This window comes from Cetorhinus maximus, chromosome 12 (genome assembly GCF_964194155.1).
Source record: "Cetorhinus maximus chromosome 12, sCetMax3.hap1.1, whole genome shotgun sequence".
In the NCBI taxonomy this organism is placed as follows: domain Eukaryota; kingdom Metazoa; phylum Chordata; class Chondrichthyes; order Lamniformes; family Cetorhinidae; genus Cetorhinus; species Cetorhinus maximus.
In genome coordinates, this window is record NC_135890.1 from 56,449,001 (window position 1) to 56,465,784 (window position 16,784).

General features: G+C 45.7%; 1 protein-coding gene across 1 annotated transcript in view; it reads left to right on the top strand.

Moving 5' to 3' along the window:
- Positions 1 to 16,784, top strand: part of sspn (sarcospan (Kras oncogene-associated gene)) — a 51,510-nt gene that overhangs the window by 21,366 nt on the left and 13,360 nt on the right. The window contains exon 2 of the mRNA XM_078553664.1: positions 3,297 to 3,383. Coding sequence (XP_078409790.1) covers positions 3,297 to 3,383 — 87 coding nt within the window. The remainder of the gene's footprint in view (positions 1 to 3,296; positions 3,384 to 16,784) is intronic.

The following is a 16,784-nucleotide window of genomic DNA, read 5'->3' on the forward strand; positions in this document are numbered from 1 at the left end:
GCCCTCTGTTCAAAGTCTCTTATATTTAATCTTGCATATATATCCCCTTTCTCATGACCCCTCAACTAATTGAACTTGGTCATTTGTCAGAGATTGGGGGCTGGATTTTTGCTACCGAGGTGGGTGGCTCAAATCAGGAAATTTCCCCACTCAGCAGACCGGTCTCAGTATAAAGAGCTCTGACAGACCCGATTTTCATTCTGGGGAGTCAGGGCAGGATAGAGTCGGGCTCACCGCCCCCAGAGGCAGGTCGGAGGCGGACATACAAGCGTCCGAGCAACGAGGCAGGCTGGTTAAAAGGTCCGCCTCAGTCCTTTGAGACTTCATCCCAGTTGTTTGCTAACATTTTAGGCCTTCTAGCCCTCACACCTCACACCCCTTCATCCCAACCAGCCACTCCTGTGCCACCTCCAGGCCCTCATATCCTCCATCCCAATTCATGACCTCACCCACCCCAATGGACCCTCATACCCTCCATGACAACTCGTGCCCCCTCACACACACCCCCATGTCAGCTCAGAACCAACTTATACCCTCCCAGCTTGGCTGAGAACCCAAACTCTATTAAAATGATTAACTTTGTTGTCACAGCTGGAGAGAACTGTTAACTTTGTTTGATTGACAGTTTTATGAGGTTATAAGAAGCTATTTTTTCTCTGATCTCTTTTACCAATGGCTCAATGTTTACTTGCGCAAGATAAAGAGGTGTCAATTGCTCATAACTCCTGTTATCTTTAAAGGTCTGGTTGATTTAGACTTTCACAGGATTGCAGCAACAGCAGTTTTTTTCAAGAAAATTATGAATAGGTGCTTTTTTTTATCAGTTTCACACATGCCATTATTCCAAAGGGTTAATTGGTTCTGTACAGAGTATATGCTTGATGAATGAGCATGGAAATACCATGAGTTGACATTAAGGGTTTTGAGGGCATTGGATTGGAGGCCATGAGTTGGCATGAGGGACATAAGGGGCCATTGGAAGTAGGTCGGGAGTATGAGTTGGCATGGAGAGGGGCATGATTAAGACCTTTTGACCTTACCTTTCAAAAGGTTCCCTAATCCAGATTATGGTCCACAACTCCTCTGAGATCCGTGAACCACAAGTCATAGAGAAACTGGCCTGACTGCATGAAAATTACAGGGGTGCTAGTTGATGCCAACTCCACAATGGAGCCGGTTAGGTTGGGAGTTCAGGGTGTGGGCTCATTACCACACCCTAATCCCACACCACCAAAAATTGGGGGCGCCAGGAATGGGGATGGGAATCTCAGAATTGGGTCCCGCCCACCATTTTAAACTGGCCCAGGAGTCCTTTACGATTCTGTGAAAATCCGGGCCCAGACATAAGGGGCTGAATTTTCCCAGTCCCGGGGAAGTGGGTTCGGAGTCGAGGCTGGGAGCAAAGTTGTAAAATAGCCTATTGGGTCGGCTACCCTATGCCTTCCTGTCTCTGCGTGATCTTGCCATAGGCGGAGTCAATGTGGCACAAATTACCCACCTGGCAGCAGTGGGTAGCCAATTAGGTCCATTAATGGGTCAATTGGGGGAATGTTGATGGCATCGCCAGGATTTTTCAGTCAGTGGACAGATCCCTCACCGAGGATGGGAGTCTCACACATAACGGGATGCAGCCTCCCAACAGCAGGCTAGGGGCCCATCAGCATCTCCTCACCACCATCCCAACAGGGATCTGCTGGGGTGCTATGGCTATAGCTGCACCTGCAAGTCATACTGTGGAAGAATTCCCCTGCCACAGTGATGGCCTGACAGCTGTGGCCATGCGTGATTTTTAATTTTTCCCAGCGCTGCAGAACGCGTCTCCATCTTTAGGTACCCTCAGCAGCTCCTTCCTCTCCCATTGTGGGTTCCGACCAGACATCACAGCAGGCCCTCTGATTGGGCTTCCTGCTTCTATAGTCTACTCGATGTTCTCAATTGGACAGGACTCCTGGAGGCGGCTTCTTAATTGCCTGCCTCCAGGAAGATCAAAAGTGACATCCCAACTGGGAATTGAGGCTGTGTTGGTTCATGAGCCACCTGGGAAAAGCCAGCCTGAGGGTTGCACAACTGTCTAAAACTTCCTTTTTGATTCTTCCCCCGACTTCCTACTCAAGGCGATTACCTCCCTATGCAGACTTGAGGAGAGGCAAATCAAACCTGCCCCCGAGTAGATAAAAAGCCTCAAGGCAAACATTTCAAAGGACTGAGAGTCTTTGCACTTAAAACTCAACCTTTAAAATTTAACAAGACTGCTTTTAAGTTTGAACAGAGGGCCATACATTTACATCCAGACTCTGAAACAGCCCTCTGAAGTGGCTCAGCAAGCCAATCATTTATAGCTGCACAGTCCTTCAAGGAGAAGACTCATCGCCACCTACTCAAGGGCAACAAGCATGGACAATAAGTGCCAGTCTTGCCAGCGTAGTCCTCACCCTGAGAATAAAAATTAAACTGTTTCTCCATTGCACTATTTCCTGCCAGATAGTTATAGGCACTTCCTTTGAGTTTTCTCAGCTTTGAAAAACAGTTTCACTTGCCAATACATTGGAAGCCAAGAATATGGGGCCGTCTGGGGTTGGCATATTATAACTTCAGCCAAGGAAGGATTACTGGCGGTCATTTTTAACACTGACTCTTTATAAAGAGCTTCACGGAGGGAATTCCAGAGCAGGTAGGCTGGAGGACTGGAGTTCTTCAGTAATTCCTGATAGCATCAAGAATGGGCATAGGAAACTGCTCGTCATATTTCATTTCTCAAGTGTCCAGGGATATGGTTTAGGGTTTTAATTTGAATGATTCTGGCATTCATACGGACTCAGTCCGTCACCACTCTTGTTCCTATCTGTTTTCTCATTTGGGATCTCAAGGCTGGGATGGATTGAGTTAGGTCACTGCCTGTCACTCATATCACCCAATTTATGTTTCCCCATAAATGTTTTATGTAAGATGGACATAAAACATCACTCAGAATTAAAAGCTAGCGCAGAGTCGGCTTGCCAAGAAGGATATATAACCACAGATTAACAGAACATGTTTTACTCTGAACAGAGTGCCAATTAATTAAGGCATGTTGCATTATAGATAAATGTTGAGGTTCCAGTCATTAAGCACCATATAAATATTGCTGGCCTAATATACATGTGGAAGATGGTTAACTGTCAGCACATGCAAAGTATTCTAGAATCAGTGATTATTGCATAACGAGAAAAGACTGAGTAATATTCTGTAATAAGAAATAACAAACTTTTAAAGAAAACAATTTCTAAATATTTCACAGTGGAATTTTTATTTTCCAGATCTGTTTGGCTGCATTGCTGGGATTTTATATGTACTGTATCACATACCAGGTTGATGAGAAGACAACACTACAGTTTATAGCTAAGGTAATTGATGACTGATGTAGTAATGAAATTGAATAACAATCTAGTCAGCATTGAGCCCAGTCTCAGTAACCTGGGTTACATCGGGGTTTGATAACAGCCTTGTGCCTGCCAGTTTGTCCATTCCTTAATCTGGTGAGATATCATTTCACTTCACAAATATCAGGGAAATAATGTATTATCACTGGAGTTAATGGAACGGCTGAAGCTGATGAATTTGAGGTGTAATTGTTCCGAGCTGTTGTTGAAATTCTCCAGGCAGGTAATCTGTTTTTATACACATCCATTGTCAAGTTAAGGTGTGACAGAATAAAATAGCGCATTGTGGTGAAAAAAGTAATGAAGTATTTTTAAAGTTTTTTGTATTTTTAAAGAGTTTAAGTGTATCAAATCTCACTTGGTTGACTATCTTATCAATACAACATTTCTCGTGAGTAAATAGAAAGTTAACTCCAGCAGGGAATTAATTTATTTCATTACATTACACTTGTCTCTATTTAATTTCATAGAACCATAGAATGGTTACAGTACAGAAGGAGGCCATTTGGCCCATCGTGTCTGTGCGAGCTCTCTGGAGGAGCTACTCAGCTAGTCCCATTCTTCTGTCTTTTCCCCATAGCTCTGCAAAATCTTTTCTCTTCAGATAATTATCCAATTCCCCTTTGAATGCCGCGATTGAATCTGCCTCCACCACACTCTCAGGCAGTGCATTCCGGATCCTAACCACTCGCTGCTTGAAAAAGTTTTCCCTGATGTTGTCTTTGCTTCTTTTGCTAATCATCTTAAATCAGTGTCCCCTGGTGCTTGACCCTTCCGTCAATGGGAACAGTTTCTCCCTATTCACTCTGTCCAGGCCCCTCTTGATTGGGAGGCGATGGTGTAGTGGTATTGTCACTGGACTAGGAATCCAGAGACCCAGGGTAATGCTCTGGGGACATCTCGAATCTTGCCTCAGCCGATGGTGGAATTTTAATTCAATAAAAACCTGGAATTAAAAGTCTAATGAAACCGTGAAACTATCATTGATTGTTGTAAAAACCCATCAGGTTCACTAATGCCCTTTAGGGAAGGAAATCTGCCGTCCTTACATAGTCTGGCCTACATGTGACTCTGCCCTCTGAAATGGCCTAACAAGCCACTCAGTCGTATCTAACCACTACAGAGTCTCAAAAAAGGAACAAAACTGGACGGGCCGCCCAGCATCGGCCTAGGCATTGGAAACGACAAAGGCAAACTCAGTCCTGTTGACCCTGCGAAGTCCTCCTTACTAACATCTGGGGGATAGTGCCAAAGCTGGGAGAGCTGTCTCACAGACTAGTCAGGCAATGGCCTGACATCGTCATCCTTATGGAATTATACCTTACAGATAATGTCCCAGACACCACAACCACCATCCCTGTGTATGTCCTGTCCTACAGCAGGACAGGCCCAGCAGGAGTGACGTCACAGTGGTATACACTCGGGAGAGAGCTGCTGTAGGAGTTTTCAACATCCACTCCGGACCCCATGAAGTCTCATGGCATCAGGTCAAACATGGGCAAGGAAACCTTCTGCTGAGTACCACGTACTGCCCTCCCTCAGCTGATGAATCAGTGCTCCTCCATGTTGAACACCACTTGGAGGAAGCCCTGAGGGTGGTAAGGGCGCCGAATGTACTCTGGGTGGGGGACTTCAATGTCCATCACCAAGAGTGGCTTGACAGCACCACTACTGACCGAGCTGGCTGAGTCCTAAAGGACATAGCTGGTAGACTGGGTCTGCAGCAGGTGGTGAGGGAACCAACAAGAGGGAAAAATATACTTGACCTCATCCTTACCAGCCTGCCTGCCGCAGATGCATCTGTCCATGACAGTATCAGTAGGAGTGACCACCGCACAGACGAAGTCCCGCCTTCACATTGAGGATACCCTCCATTGTGTGGCACTACCACCGTGCTAAATGGGATAGATTTTGAACAGATCTAACAACTCAAGACTGGGTATCCAGGAGGTGCTGTGGGACATCAGCAGCAGCAGAATTGTGCTCTAACACAATCTGTAACCTCATGGTCCAGCATATCTCCCACTCTACCATTACCATCAAGCCAGGAGATCAACCCTGGTTCAATGAAGAGTGCAGGAGGGCATGTCATGAGCAGCACCAGGCATACCTAAAAATGAGGTGCCAACCTGGTGAAGCTACAATACAGGACTACTTGTGTGCCAAACAGCATAAGCAGCAAGTGATAGACAGAGCTAAGTGATTCCCACAATCAACGGATCAGATCTAAGCTCTGTAGTCATGAATGGTGGTGGAAAATTAAACAACTCACTGGAGGAGAAGGCTCCACAGTATCCTCATCCTCAATGATGGGGGAGCCCAGCACATCAGTGCAAAAGATAAGGCTGAAGCATTTGCTGCAATCTTCAGCCAGAAGTACTGAGTGGATGATCCATCTCGACCTCCTCCGGAGGTCCCCAACATCACAGGTGCCATTCTTTAGGCAATTCAAATAACTCCATATGATATCAAGAAATGGCTGAAGGCACAGGATACTGCAAAGGCTGTGGGCCCTGACAATATCCCAGCAATAGTACTGAAGACTTCCGCTCCAGAACTTGCCACACCCCTAGCCAAGCTGTTTCAGTACAACAACAAAATTGGCATCTTCTTGGCTATGTGGAAAATTGCCCAGGTATGTCCTGTACACAAAAAGCACGAGAAGTCCAACCCGGCCAATTACTGCCCCTTTAGTCTACTCTTGATCATCAGTAAAGTAATGGAAGGGGTCATCAACAGTGCTATCGAGCGGCGCTTGCTTAGCAATAACCTGCTCACTGACACCCAGTTTGGGTTCTGCCAGGGCCACTTAGCTCCTGACCTCTTTAGAGCCTTCGTTCAAACATGGACAAAAGAGTTGAACTCCCGAGGTGAGGTGTGGGTAACTGACTTTGACATCAAGGCCACATTTGACAGAGTGTGGCATCAAGGAGCCCTAGCAAAACTGGAGTCAATGGGAATCAGGGGGAAAACTCTTTGCTGGTTGGAGTCATACCTAGCACAAAGGAAGAGGAAGGTTGTTGCAGGTCAGTCATCTCAGCTCCAGGACATCACTGCAGGAGTTCCTCAGGGTAGTGTCCTAGGCCCAGCCATCTTCAACTGCTTCATCAATGACCTTCCATCATAAGGTCAGAGGTGGGGATGTTCGCTGATGATTGCACAATGTTCAGCACCATTCACAATTCCTCAGGTACTGAAGCTGTCCATGTCCAAATGCAGCAAGACCTGGACAATATCCAGGCTTGGGCTGACAAGTGACAAGTAACATTCATGCCACACATGTGCCAAGCAATGACCATCTCCAACAAGAGAGAATCCAACCATCGCCCCTTGATGTTCAATGGCATTAACATCACTGAATCCCCCACTATCAACATCCTGGGGGTTACCATTGACCAGAAGCTGAACTGTACTAGCCATATAAATACCATGGCTAGAAGAGTAGGTCGGAGGCTGGTAATTCTGCAGAGACTAACTCACCTCCTGACTTCCCAAAGCTTGTCCACCATCTACAAGGCACAAGTCAGGAGTGTGATGGAATACTCCCCACTTGCCTGGATGAGTGCAGCTCCCACAACACTCAAGAAGCTTGACACCATCCAGGACAAAGCAGCCTGCCTGATTGCTACCACAACCACAAACATTCTCTCTCTCCATCACAAACACACAGTAGCAGCAGTGTGTACCATCTACAAGATGCACTGCAGGAACTCACCAAGGCTCCTTACACAGCACCTTCCAAACTCACATCCACTACCATCTAGAAGGACAAAGGCAGTAGATACATGGGAACACCATCACCTGGATGTTCCCCTCCAAGCTACTCACCATCCTGACTGCGAAATATATCACCCTTCATTGTCGCTGGGTCAAAATCCTGGAACTCCCTTCCAAACATCACTGTGGGTGTACCTACACCACATGGACTGTGGCGATTCAGGAACGCAACTCACCACCACCTTCTCAAGGGCAGCTAAGGATGGGCAATAAATGCTGGCCTAGCCAGCGAAGCGTGACTTAATAAAAAGAAACCTCCATCAAATGTCCTCTCAACCTCCACTTCCCTGAGTAGAACAGCCTTAGCTTCTCCAACCTATCCTCATAACTGAGGTCTCTCCCCAGGAACTATATTCGTAAATTTGTTCTGCACCCTTTCCAATGCCTTCACGTCCTTCCTAACATGTGGTTCCAGGACTTCAATGAGTGTCTTTTAAAAATATATTTTTGGTTAAGAGTGCCAGTTTAGATCAGCTAGATTACCATAACGAGCAATATGAATAAATGATTTAACAAGGTACTAGCAGTTCTTGTATAAAATCCTCTGTCCATGACATCAGTTTTATTCATTAAATGTAAATGATGTAATTGGGATGGACATTGCCAGAGACTGTGAATTTCACTACCATTTACTCAGTCCCCACCACCAAGATAAGAAAGTCACAACAAGAAGCTTAAGGAAACTAGAATTAGAAGTGAAGTAAGTATTAGACTAAATGACATTCCAATTAGGATTAGAAGAGATGTTTTATTGCTGGCAATCCCCATTATTTAAACTGATAGAAACAGATATTCTCCATGCACCATCCGGAGAAAGTGTTCCAAGATATATAAACACAAATGAGCTTTATTTCTTTTGACTTCAGAATTAATTTCCATGTGGATGATATATTCCACTGTTCCTGCAGATCCCCAGTTCCACTCCACTAGTGAAGCTGTACAGTCAACTGTCTAGGCCCTAAGCTCCCTAAAACTCTTCACCTTTTAACCTTTCTCTTTTCCTTAAATACACTCCTTAAAACCTAGGTTTTTACCCATCCCCTATCTTAATATCTCCTTATATAACTCAGTGTCAGATTCTGCTTGATAATACTCCTGTGAAGTGCTTCAGGGATGTTTTACTATGTCAAAGATACTGAACAAATACAAGTTGTTGTTAATCTTCACCCTTATCATTTACATCTCAAAATCATTGAAAGTGAATGCTGTGAAGTACAAAAAATGTTTGTCCTCTCAATTTTTATTTTGCCAGTGCGATTGTAAACATTGCCAGCCTCCAAGTCACTCCTCCTGGTCAATTGTTCTTGTACAGAGACAGTTACACTGTAGGAGTTTGCCAGTGCGGTGGGCGTGAAGTAGGAAGAACCACATGGGCTAGGGTTAATGTTTCTGTTGGCTCGGTGAAGGGTGGGTGTCAGCCTAGGTGCCATTAGGTCTCAGTTGGTAGCACTCTTGCCTCTGAGTCAGAAGGTTGTGGCTTAAAGTACCCCCAGAAACACAGAAATCAAAGCTGACACTCCAGTGCAGTACTGAGGGAGTGTTGCACTGTTGGAGGGACCATCCGTTAGGCTGATGTAAAAAATTCCATGGCACAATTTCGGAGGAGAACAGGGGAATTCTCCCTGGTGTCCTGGCCAATGTTTATCCTCAATCAACATTACTAAAATGGATGATCATATTGCTGGTTGTGGGAGCTCATATTGGCTACTGTGTGTCCCACATTACAACAGCGATTGTATTTTGAAACAGTATTTCATTGGCTGAAAAGTACATTGAGGTGCCCCGTGGTCACGGAAGGCACTATATAAATGCAAACCTTTCTTTTTCTTCTTGTTTTTAAAAACGTTGTTGTCGGAATGCCTGACCAGTGGGGCTGCAGATTACCTGTGCCTGGTTTTGCCCCAAGTCATTGGGAAATATGCAAGACTTGCTGCATTCTCCCACTTTCCAGTGGTGTGGCAACCTGACCAAGATCAGGAGGTTGTCATGTTGGGAGATTCATGCCCCCTCAGGCCTTTGAATCCAGGCTGCATTAGGCAGGTACTTCAACCAGCGGCACCTCCCACCAGTTAAAACATCTGGTGCTCACATCCATAATTAATCTCGCAATAACAGATTGAACATGTGGTGACATCAGAACAAGTTAGCTGTACTTTAATGCATGTGTTATAAGTGGCTTGATGTTGCATTATTGTATTAAGGCACTAGAATAGTTTAGGATGCATTAAGGTTTTTAGTTCTCCAGAGGTTAAGTTACGGACTTCAATTTGATTGTGAGGGTGGAGGGGGAGTTGGGAGGAAGGGAGGCCACAATGTAGAGGACAGGTATTCCCATTTATGGAAGGAAGGGCAAGTTAAAAGAATAAGTCAATCTAAAATGCAACACCAAAGAGCTCAAGTGCGAGCCAATACCCTAGCTTAAATCCATGCATACCGTCAATGGACTTAATTAGGATGCTTTAGCCTCATGTTAAAGTTCACCATCTGTAACATTTGAGGAATGTGCTTAGTCTATAAGTCTTTTCAAGCCCTCTGCTCACAATCCAAATCCTTTGGATCAGCATCACAGGAATTGAGAGCCAGACCTCTGCATTTTTGCAGCTGGATTTCAACATTGTAGATCAATCCAAAACTCCCTCCCTGAGTTCCAGCTGTGAAGCTCCATGAATCTCCTGGCCATGAAGTGTTCAGTCAAATTAAACTGCGATCCACAGCACTGTCCCTGGTTCAGATGCAGATATTAAAATGTTTTATATGGTCAATTATGGGGGATGGAATACTTTACTGCTTGGAGCAGTGAGTATTTTTGATGCTCACTTTTGAGTGAGGTAGAATATGGTCAGTTGATTTTTTTCTGCCCAATTAGTCTTAAGGTCGACATTATTACTTGTACTAACTGTTGTAATTTTGACATCAGTATCCGTTACCAACCATCGTGAATTAGTCCCCTTCTTGTGCCAGCCACATTTATAGTCTTTCTGATCGAGTTTGCTACCTTAATGCTAATCTGTGCTATATTGTGGCACAGTTTCGAAAAATACAAAGCAAAGACTTGCATTTATATAATGCCTGTCACAACCTTTGGACGTCCCAATGTGCTTTGCAGCTAATAAAGTACTTTTGAAGTGTCGTCATTGTGTAACAGCCAATTTGCTCACAGCAAGCTCCCATAAACAGCAATTAGATCACCTGGTTTAGTGATGTTGTTGGAGGGAGAAAAGTTGGCCAGAACAGTGGTGAGAAACTCTCTTGTTCTTTTTGGGAATAGCGCCATGGAGTGATGCCACTGCAAAGTTCTCATTGTGCACTAGCCAACATTTTGTACCTTACCAACATCAGGAAAAACCGGGAGCCTTGTCATAAATCTGTTTGCTGTTTCTGGGATCTTGCTGTGCACAAAGAGGTTGCCACGTTTCCCTACATCAACAGGGCGACTACACTTCTAAAATATTTCTTTGTCTATAAAGCGCTCATACACATACTGACCAGGAATCGAGTGGACCCTGAGGTAAGTAACCAGAGCAGAGGGAGAGTTGGGACCTGGCATAGGGTAGGGAAAGGTTAGTATTATTAAAACTTCATGTGGAATAGATTTTCTTCAAAAGTTCCACATTTTAAAATCACATCAAACATTTGCTGTTGACCCTGTTCCTGACAGGCTGCAGTTGTGCAGGTTTATACAGTTCCCAACAGCTGCCAGCCCTAATGAAAATTTCAGGAGTGAGCTCCTTAATTACAGGTACATAAATGCATCCAATTAACGACGCAGGCGATTTCACTTTTCTGCCCATCCCCCACCCGCATGTTCTCCTCCTGTCCTGACAAAAATCGGCAGACTTGGGATTACAGGTGAGCCATCGCAACACATGACCTTTGACGCCATTTTATTGGTCGCCCACATCTGTGCCAACACAATTCGGCACCTGAAAATTCAGCCCTTTGACCCTGCGCCGTGCAAAGGGAATCTTGCAGCTGGGGAGTATTGCTAGAGTTGTCAACTGTGATTAAAAGTATTCCTGGAGGCTCCATCACATGACTTGCCCTCACACTCCAGCCATTAGTTGGCCAACACATCCATCCTTGTGACATACTGCCTTCCTACACCAATTGGAAAGCAAAAAGACTCATTACCCAATTGGATGATGCTTGACTGTCAGCCAAACAGCCTTTTTTTCTGCCTTTTCACTATTTTTGTATCTGGTAAAGAGAAAAACTCAAAGAAAATGACAAAAAAACCCAGTCTTTTTTAAGGCCCTGATGATTTTTCTCCAGGGTTGCACACAGCAGTGACCTGGAGATTGATTTTCAATTCCTGGAGATTCCTGGAGGGTTGGCAACCCTAACTAACTAGGTCCAGCTGAGGAAAGCAAATGTGTAAGCAAGATCTGTGTTAGAGTTACAGTGAACGTACAGCACAGAGGTTGGGCCCATGCTGGAGTTTATGCTTCAGTCGAGCCTCCTCGCACCCTTTTTTATCTCACCCTATTGGTGTAACAACAAAAACAGCAACAACTTGTGTTTATATCTTATATCCTTCTATTCCTTTCTCCCATGTACTCCTCTACTTCTCCCCTTAACTGCATCTATGCTCTTCCCCTCACCCACTTCATGTGGTAGCAAGGTCCAAATTCTCACCATTTTCTGTGTAAAGAAGTTTCTCCTGAATTCCTTATTGTATTTATTAGTGACTATCTTGTATTTATGGCCCCTCGTTTTTGTCCCCCCAACAAGTGGAAACCTCTTGAAGTGATTACAGTGTTTTTATTGGATTTAGTGGTATAGTAGTTGTAGTAAAGAGGTACTAGGGTAACGGTTGTGAATTAAAAGTCTCCCCATCGCAAGTTGTGAAATTAAAATTCAGTAAAATTTGGAAACTTGTGGCCTGGTAGATTATTGCAAAAACAATAATGTCCTTCATGGTCTTGTTGCCATGTGGCTTAGTGCCTCTCTGAGTTGTGGGGAAGTCCCACTCTAGAGTCTTGAGCACATAATCTGAACTGACCCTCCAGTGTGATACTGAGGGAGTGCTGCACTGTTGGAGGTGCAGCTCAGGCTGATGATGCTGATCTGCTACTTCTGGCTCCATAGGAAGGGTTATTTAAAAGAGGAATAATTAGCTTGTGTTGCTTACCAATTTGTTGGCTATTGTGGCTTTCTGTGGAGGGTCATGTGGCGGGGGGTGGGGGGGAGGGGCAGGGAAAGAGTGGGCAGCGTGGGGGATGCCAAAGAATCCTGAGCAGAACAGGCGGACAAGTGACTCATTTCTGGATGTGGTAATTCACCAAGTGTCAGGCCCAAATTTTCATAATTGAGAGCTGTGTTTCACCCCATTCCCCCAAAGCCCTTGGAGTGGGGGCAGGTTGACAGACAGGGGTAGGGTAAAATTGGGCGCCATGAGAATGGCACCGTGCACATCACTTACCTGCCCTGCCTGCCCCTGCAGGTGCCTTTACCCATGGTGGGGGTGGCATCAGGTGGTCCACTCACCAATGAGGAATTGAGGCCCTTTAAGTGGCTTCCTCCTGCCACCACTGAGATTTTCACACAGCGGGGAGGCCTATGCCAAGTGTCTGGGCCGCCCAGTAAAAGCTGGTGGCTGGGCCAGGAAGTGTACCTCCTGTTTGGGCATGCAGTGCCCAACAAAGCTCCCCCCCCACCCCGCCCCCAAGGTTTCTCGCTGCCTCCGCATTTCCCCTCCCACCAGCCCTGCCCACCTCAGCCCCCACCCACTTACCCAGGCCCTACCTTATTCTGGGCTCTTGCCTCCTCTTTGTTAAGGGTTTTACCCTAGCCCCAGCGCTGGCCACCACTCCCAAAGGCGTTGCTGGGGCAAAATACTGCTGGCCATTTGATTGGCTGGCAGCTCTCTGAGGCGGGTCTTCCTCTCAGATGGGGGTAGAAGTCCCATCTCAAGCCAACAATAGATCCAATGACTGTTAAATGGCTACGGGGTGAGTGCAAGTCAATTGCAGGCGGGGTAGCCCCCAACATTTATTCTTTGGGGGTTGGGATTCTGCCTGCTGCATAAAATTCAATCCTCATGCCTGCCTTAGATGTCTGGGGATATGGGACGCACTAATCCCTGCACTGATAGGGCACAACCTGTTCCACTGCCAAATTGGTTTGTCTTGCACTTGCTTTACAACTGAAAACTGGGCAGAAAGTGCACCAACGTCTACCCTTTAAGTTTCTAACTGTTGGGACATTGTGAATCCAGCCACGAACAGGCCTCTCTTTTTGAACAGGACAGTTAAGTTCAGGCTGAGAGACACAAGCACAGCTCTGACTGGCCCTAAATCAGGTCTGTGTAATTGAAACCCTCTGACAATCTTGGCTTCCAACTAAATTTAGCCCTTGCAGCTTCGTTCAGCCCTCCCATGTTTACTGAGATGGTCCGGGTGGCGCCTGGATGGGGAAACCTGGACTTTGTTTAACCTATGACACAAGCTTTTAAACTCTTTCGAGTTATCAACAGTCACAGATTGCAACTCTTTTCGAGTACAATCACAGTTCTTGGTTTCCGGGAGTGGGACATGAACCCACAACCCTCTGATTCAAAGGCGAGGGTGCTATGGACTGAGCCACACGTTGAAATTAGGCAATTAATTAACATTTGATGGTCTGAGGGATTAAATGACCACAGCCGGGTCAATCATCTTATCCAATGAAACTTAAGTACCTGATACTTGATCATACTTGTGTTACACTGCTTGCTTGTGTGTGTGTGTGTGTATATCTGTGTGCATGTGCACATGTGTGCGCAAGTGCGGGTGCACGTGTGGGTTTGTGTGTGCAGGTGTAGGTTTGTGTGTCTGCATGTGTGTATGTATGTGCATGTGTGTGCGCATGTGTGTGCGCATGTGTATGTGTGCATGCATGTGTGTGTGTGCACGTGTGTTTGTATGCATGCACACGTGTGTGTGTGTGTGTCTGTGCGCAGGTGCCTAAGATATGCATATGAGGAGGCTTTTCTAGCCAGGACAATCGAGCACTTTTGGAGTGTGCTATGTGCCATGTATGATGTTGGCATTTTGCCTTGGTAGTGTAACTCCAATGTTCAAATGATGCACAGGATTTCCCACACACCTTTTCAGTGTTAAACACTGCATTGTCACTCCTCATCGCTTGACAGTTAAAGTAAAGACCCAGAAACTGTAGCTTCTCATTTTCAGATGAAAAGCAGGCATTGGAGGTTCCAATATGGCACGCGCCATGGGCATTCTCATTCTACTCTGGATATGAGCCACATGACAGATTGATTAGGCTTCCACTTAGCCTCCTAGGGCACCTACCCGAAACTGATGTTAGGCCATTGCCTATGCAGTGCCTGGTTCCACATTAAAACTGCAGGAAACTGCCGGACCAGAGTGTGCCTCCCTACTTGAACTATGTTGGGCCTCTGGCCAGTGTTCCAACCAGCAGATCTTTTCCCCTCGCCCCCATGCCCAAGACCAGTATGCTACCTCTAGCACTCACAATTTGCCAAGGCTATGCTAACAATCCTGGCAGATTTATTTGGCATGGTCTTGCCCCAGATCTTTATGCTTGTGCATCCCATGCTTCCCCAGGCAGGATTCAGTTCCTGAGCCCAAATGTTTGGGAAATGCAAATGTGCACAATTTCATTGTAGCCTGGAGCAGCATGAAACAGACAGTATAACTCCAGTCTGCTTACACAGGGACTTGTAATTCATTGCGAGGAGAAAATGGCAAGCAGAAAAAGTACATTTGACTTAAAGAATATCTATAGCACCGTTCTCAGTCTCAGAAGCAGCTTATAGTCAATGAAATACTTTAGGAGTGTAGTTGCTGTCATAATGTGGGGAAACAAGTCAGCCACATTGTGCACAAGAAGATCCCACAAATGGTAATGAGATAAATGACCAGATAGTGTGTTAGTAATATTGGCCAGGGTACCAGGGGAACACGAAAATAAAAGCAAAATACTGCAGATGCTGGAGATCTGAAATAAAAACAGAAAGTGGTGGAAAAACTCAGCCGGCCAGGGCAGCATCAGTGGAGAGAGAAACAGGGTTAAGGGCCTGAATTTTTCAGTCGGTGGGTGGGCTCGGTGGGAGCGGGTGCCCGTGATCAGCTCTATGCCACCACATTAAGGCCAACCCAACATAAGACGCAAGCGGTAACGCTTCCTGTACGGGTGGGGGAGGAGGCATGCGCGCGAAAGAGCGCTTCAATCTCCCTGAGGCACGGAGCTCCCTCAGGGAGATTGAAGCGCTTTTGAAATAAATAAATAAATGGATCGAAAATTTAATTAAACATGTCCCCTCATGTGACTGTGTCACCTGAGATGGGACATGTTTTTATATTTCAGAAAAAATGTTTATTTAATTCACAGAAGCTTTATGAAACCTCATCCTGCCTTTTCGCCTGCCCGCCAACCTCAAGGTTGGACGGGCAGCGTCAACAATGACCTTCATTACTACCTTAATAGGTCATTTAAATATCGGCGGGCGTGCAGCTGACTCTGGCGCGTGCCCGCCGAATGAAACATTGCGAGACAGCGCGATGACGGGACGCACGCCCGACATCATCGTGCGTTATTTTACACGTGTCAGGCCCGCCCCTGCACGCCAACTGAAAAATTCAGGCCAATGCTTTGAGTCCAATAGACTCTTCAAGGAGCTCCAGGGGAACTCCCCTGCTCTCCTTTGGAATAGTAACATAGGATCTTCTATGTCCATCTGAACATGCAGGCCAACCTCCATTTAATCTGAAAGATGGTACCTCGTCAGTGCAGCATTCCCTCAGTACTGCATGGGGCCTATCAACCTGGGTTATGTTCTTAATTCTCTGGAGTGGCAACTGGACATTCCTTGAGGCACTTTTCACAATATTTCTTCCAAAGAGATTTTTAAATAATATCAACAACCTGTATTTATATAGCACCTTTAACATAGTAAAACATCCCAAGGTGCTTCACCAGGGCATCATCAAACAAAATCTGACATTGAGTCACATAACGAGACATTCGTACAGATGAGCAAACGCTTGGTCAAAAATGTAGGTTGTAAAAAGCATCTGAAAAAGAAGAAATGGAGGCAGAGAGATTCAGGGTGGGAATTACAGAGCTTAGGGTCAAGGCAGCTGAAGGCACAGCTATGAATGGTGGAGCAATTAAAGTCAGGCGATGCACAAGAGGCCAGAATTGGAACAGTATAGATACCTTGGAGAGTTGTCGGACTGGAGGAGATTACAGAGCTTGGGAGGGGCTAGACTATGGAGGGATTTAAAAATACCAATGAGAATTTTTAAACTGTGTGTGATGACGTTGCCACTTCTAACACTTGTAGAGTCAAACTTCATTCTGCTGGTCCAATACTACAGCCAGGCCCTTAATAAACACAGTCCGTGCTCAGCAACCAGACTTGCTTAATGATCACTAGTGTGGGACTCAGTTACACACCAGATCAACAGCTGTCCCATCAGACCTGAACCCAGCTCAGGCTGACAGAATAAAAATCATAGAGCCCGAATTTGGGCTGTAGGGGAAAAACACCCTGTCCAGTTTCCTTTTCCACGGACTTCTATTAGCTGCTGATTTGTTAGTGCCCATTTTGTGTGATTGCCC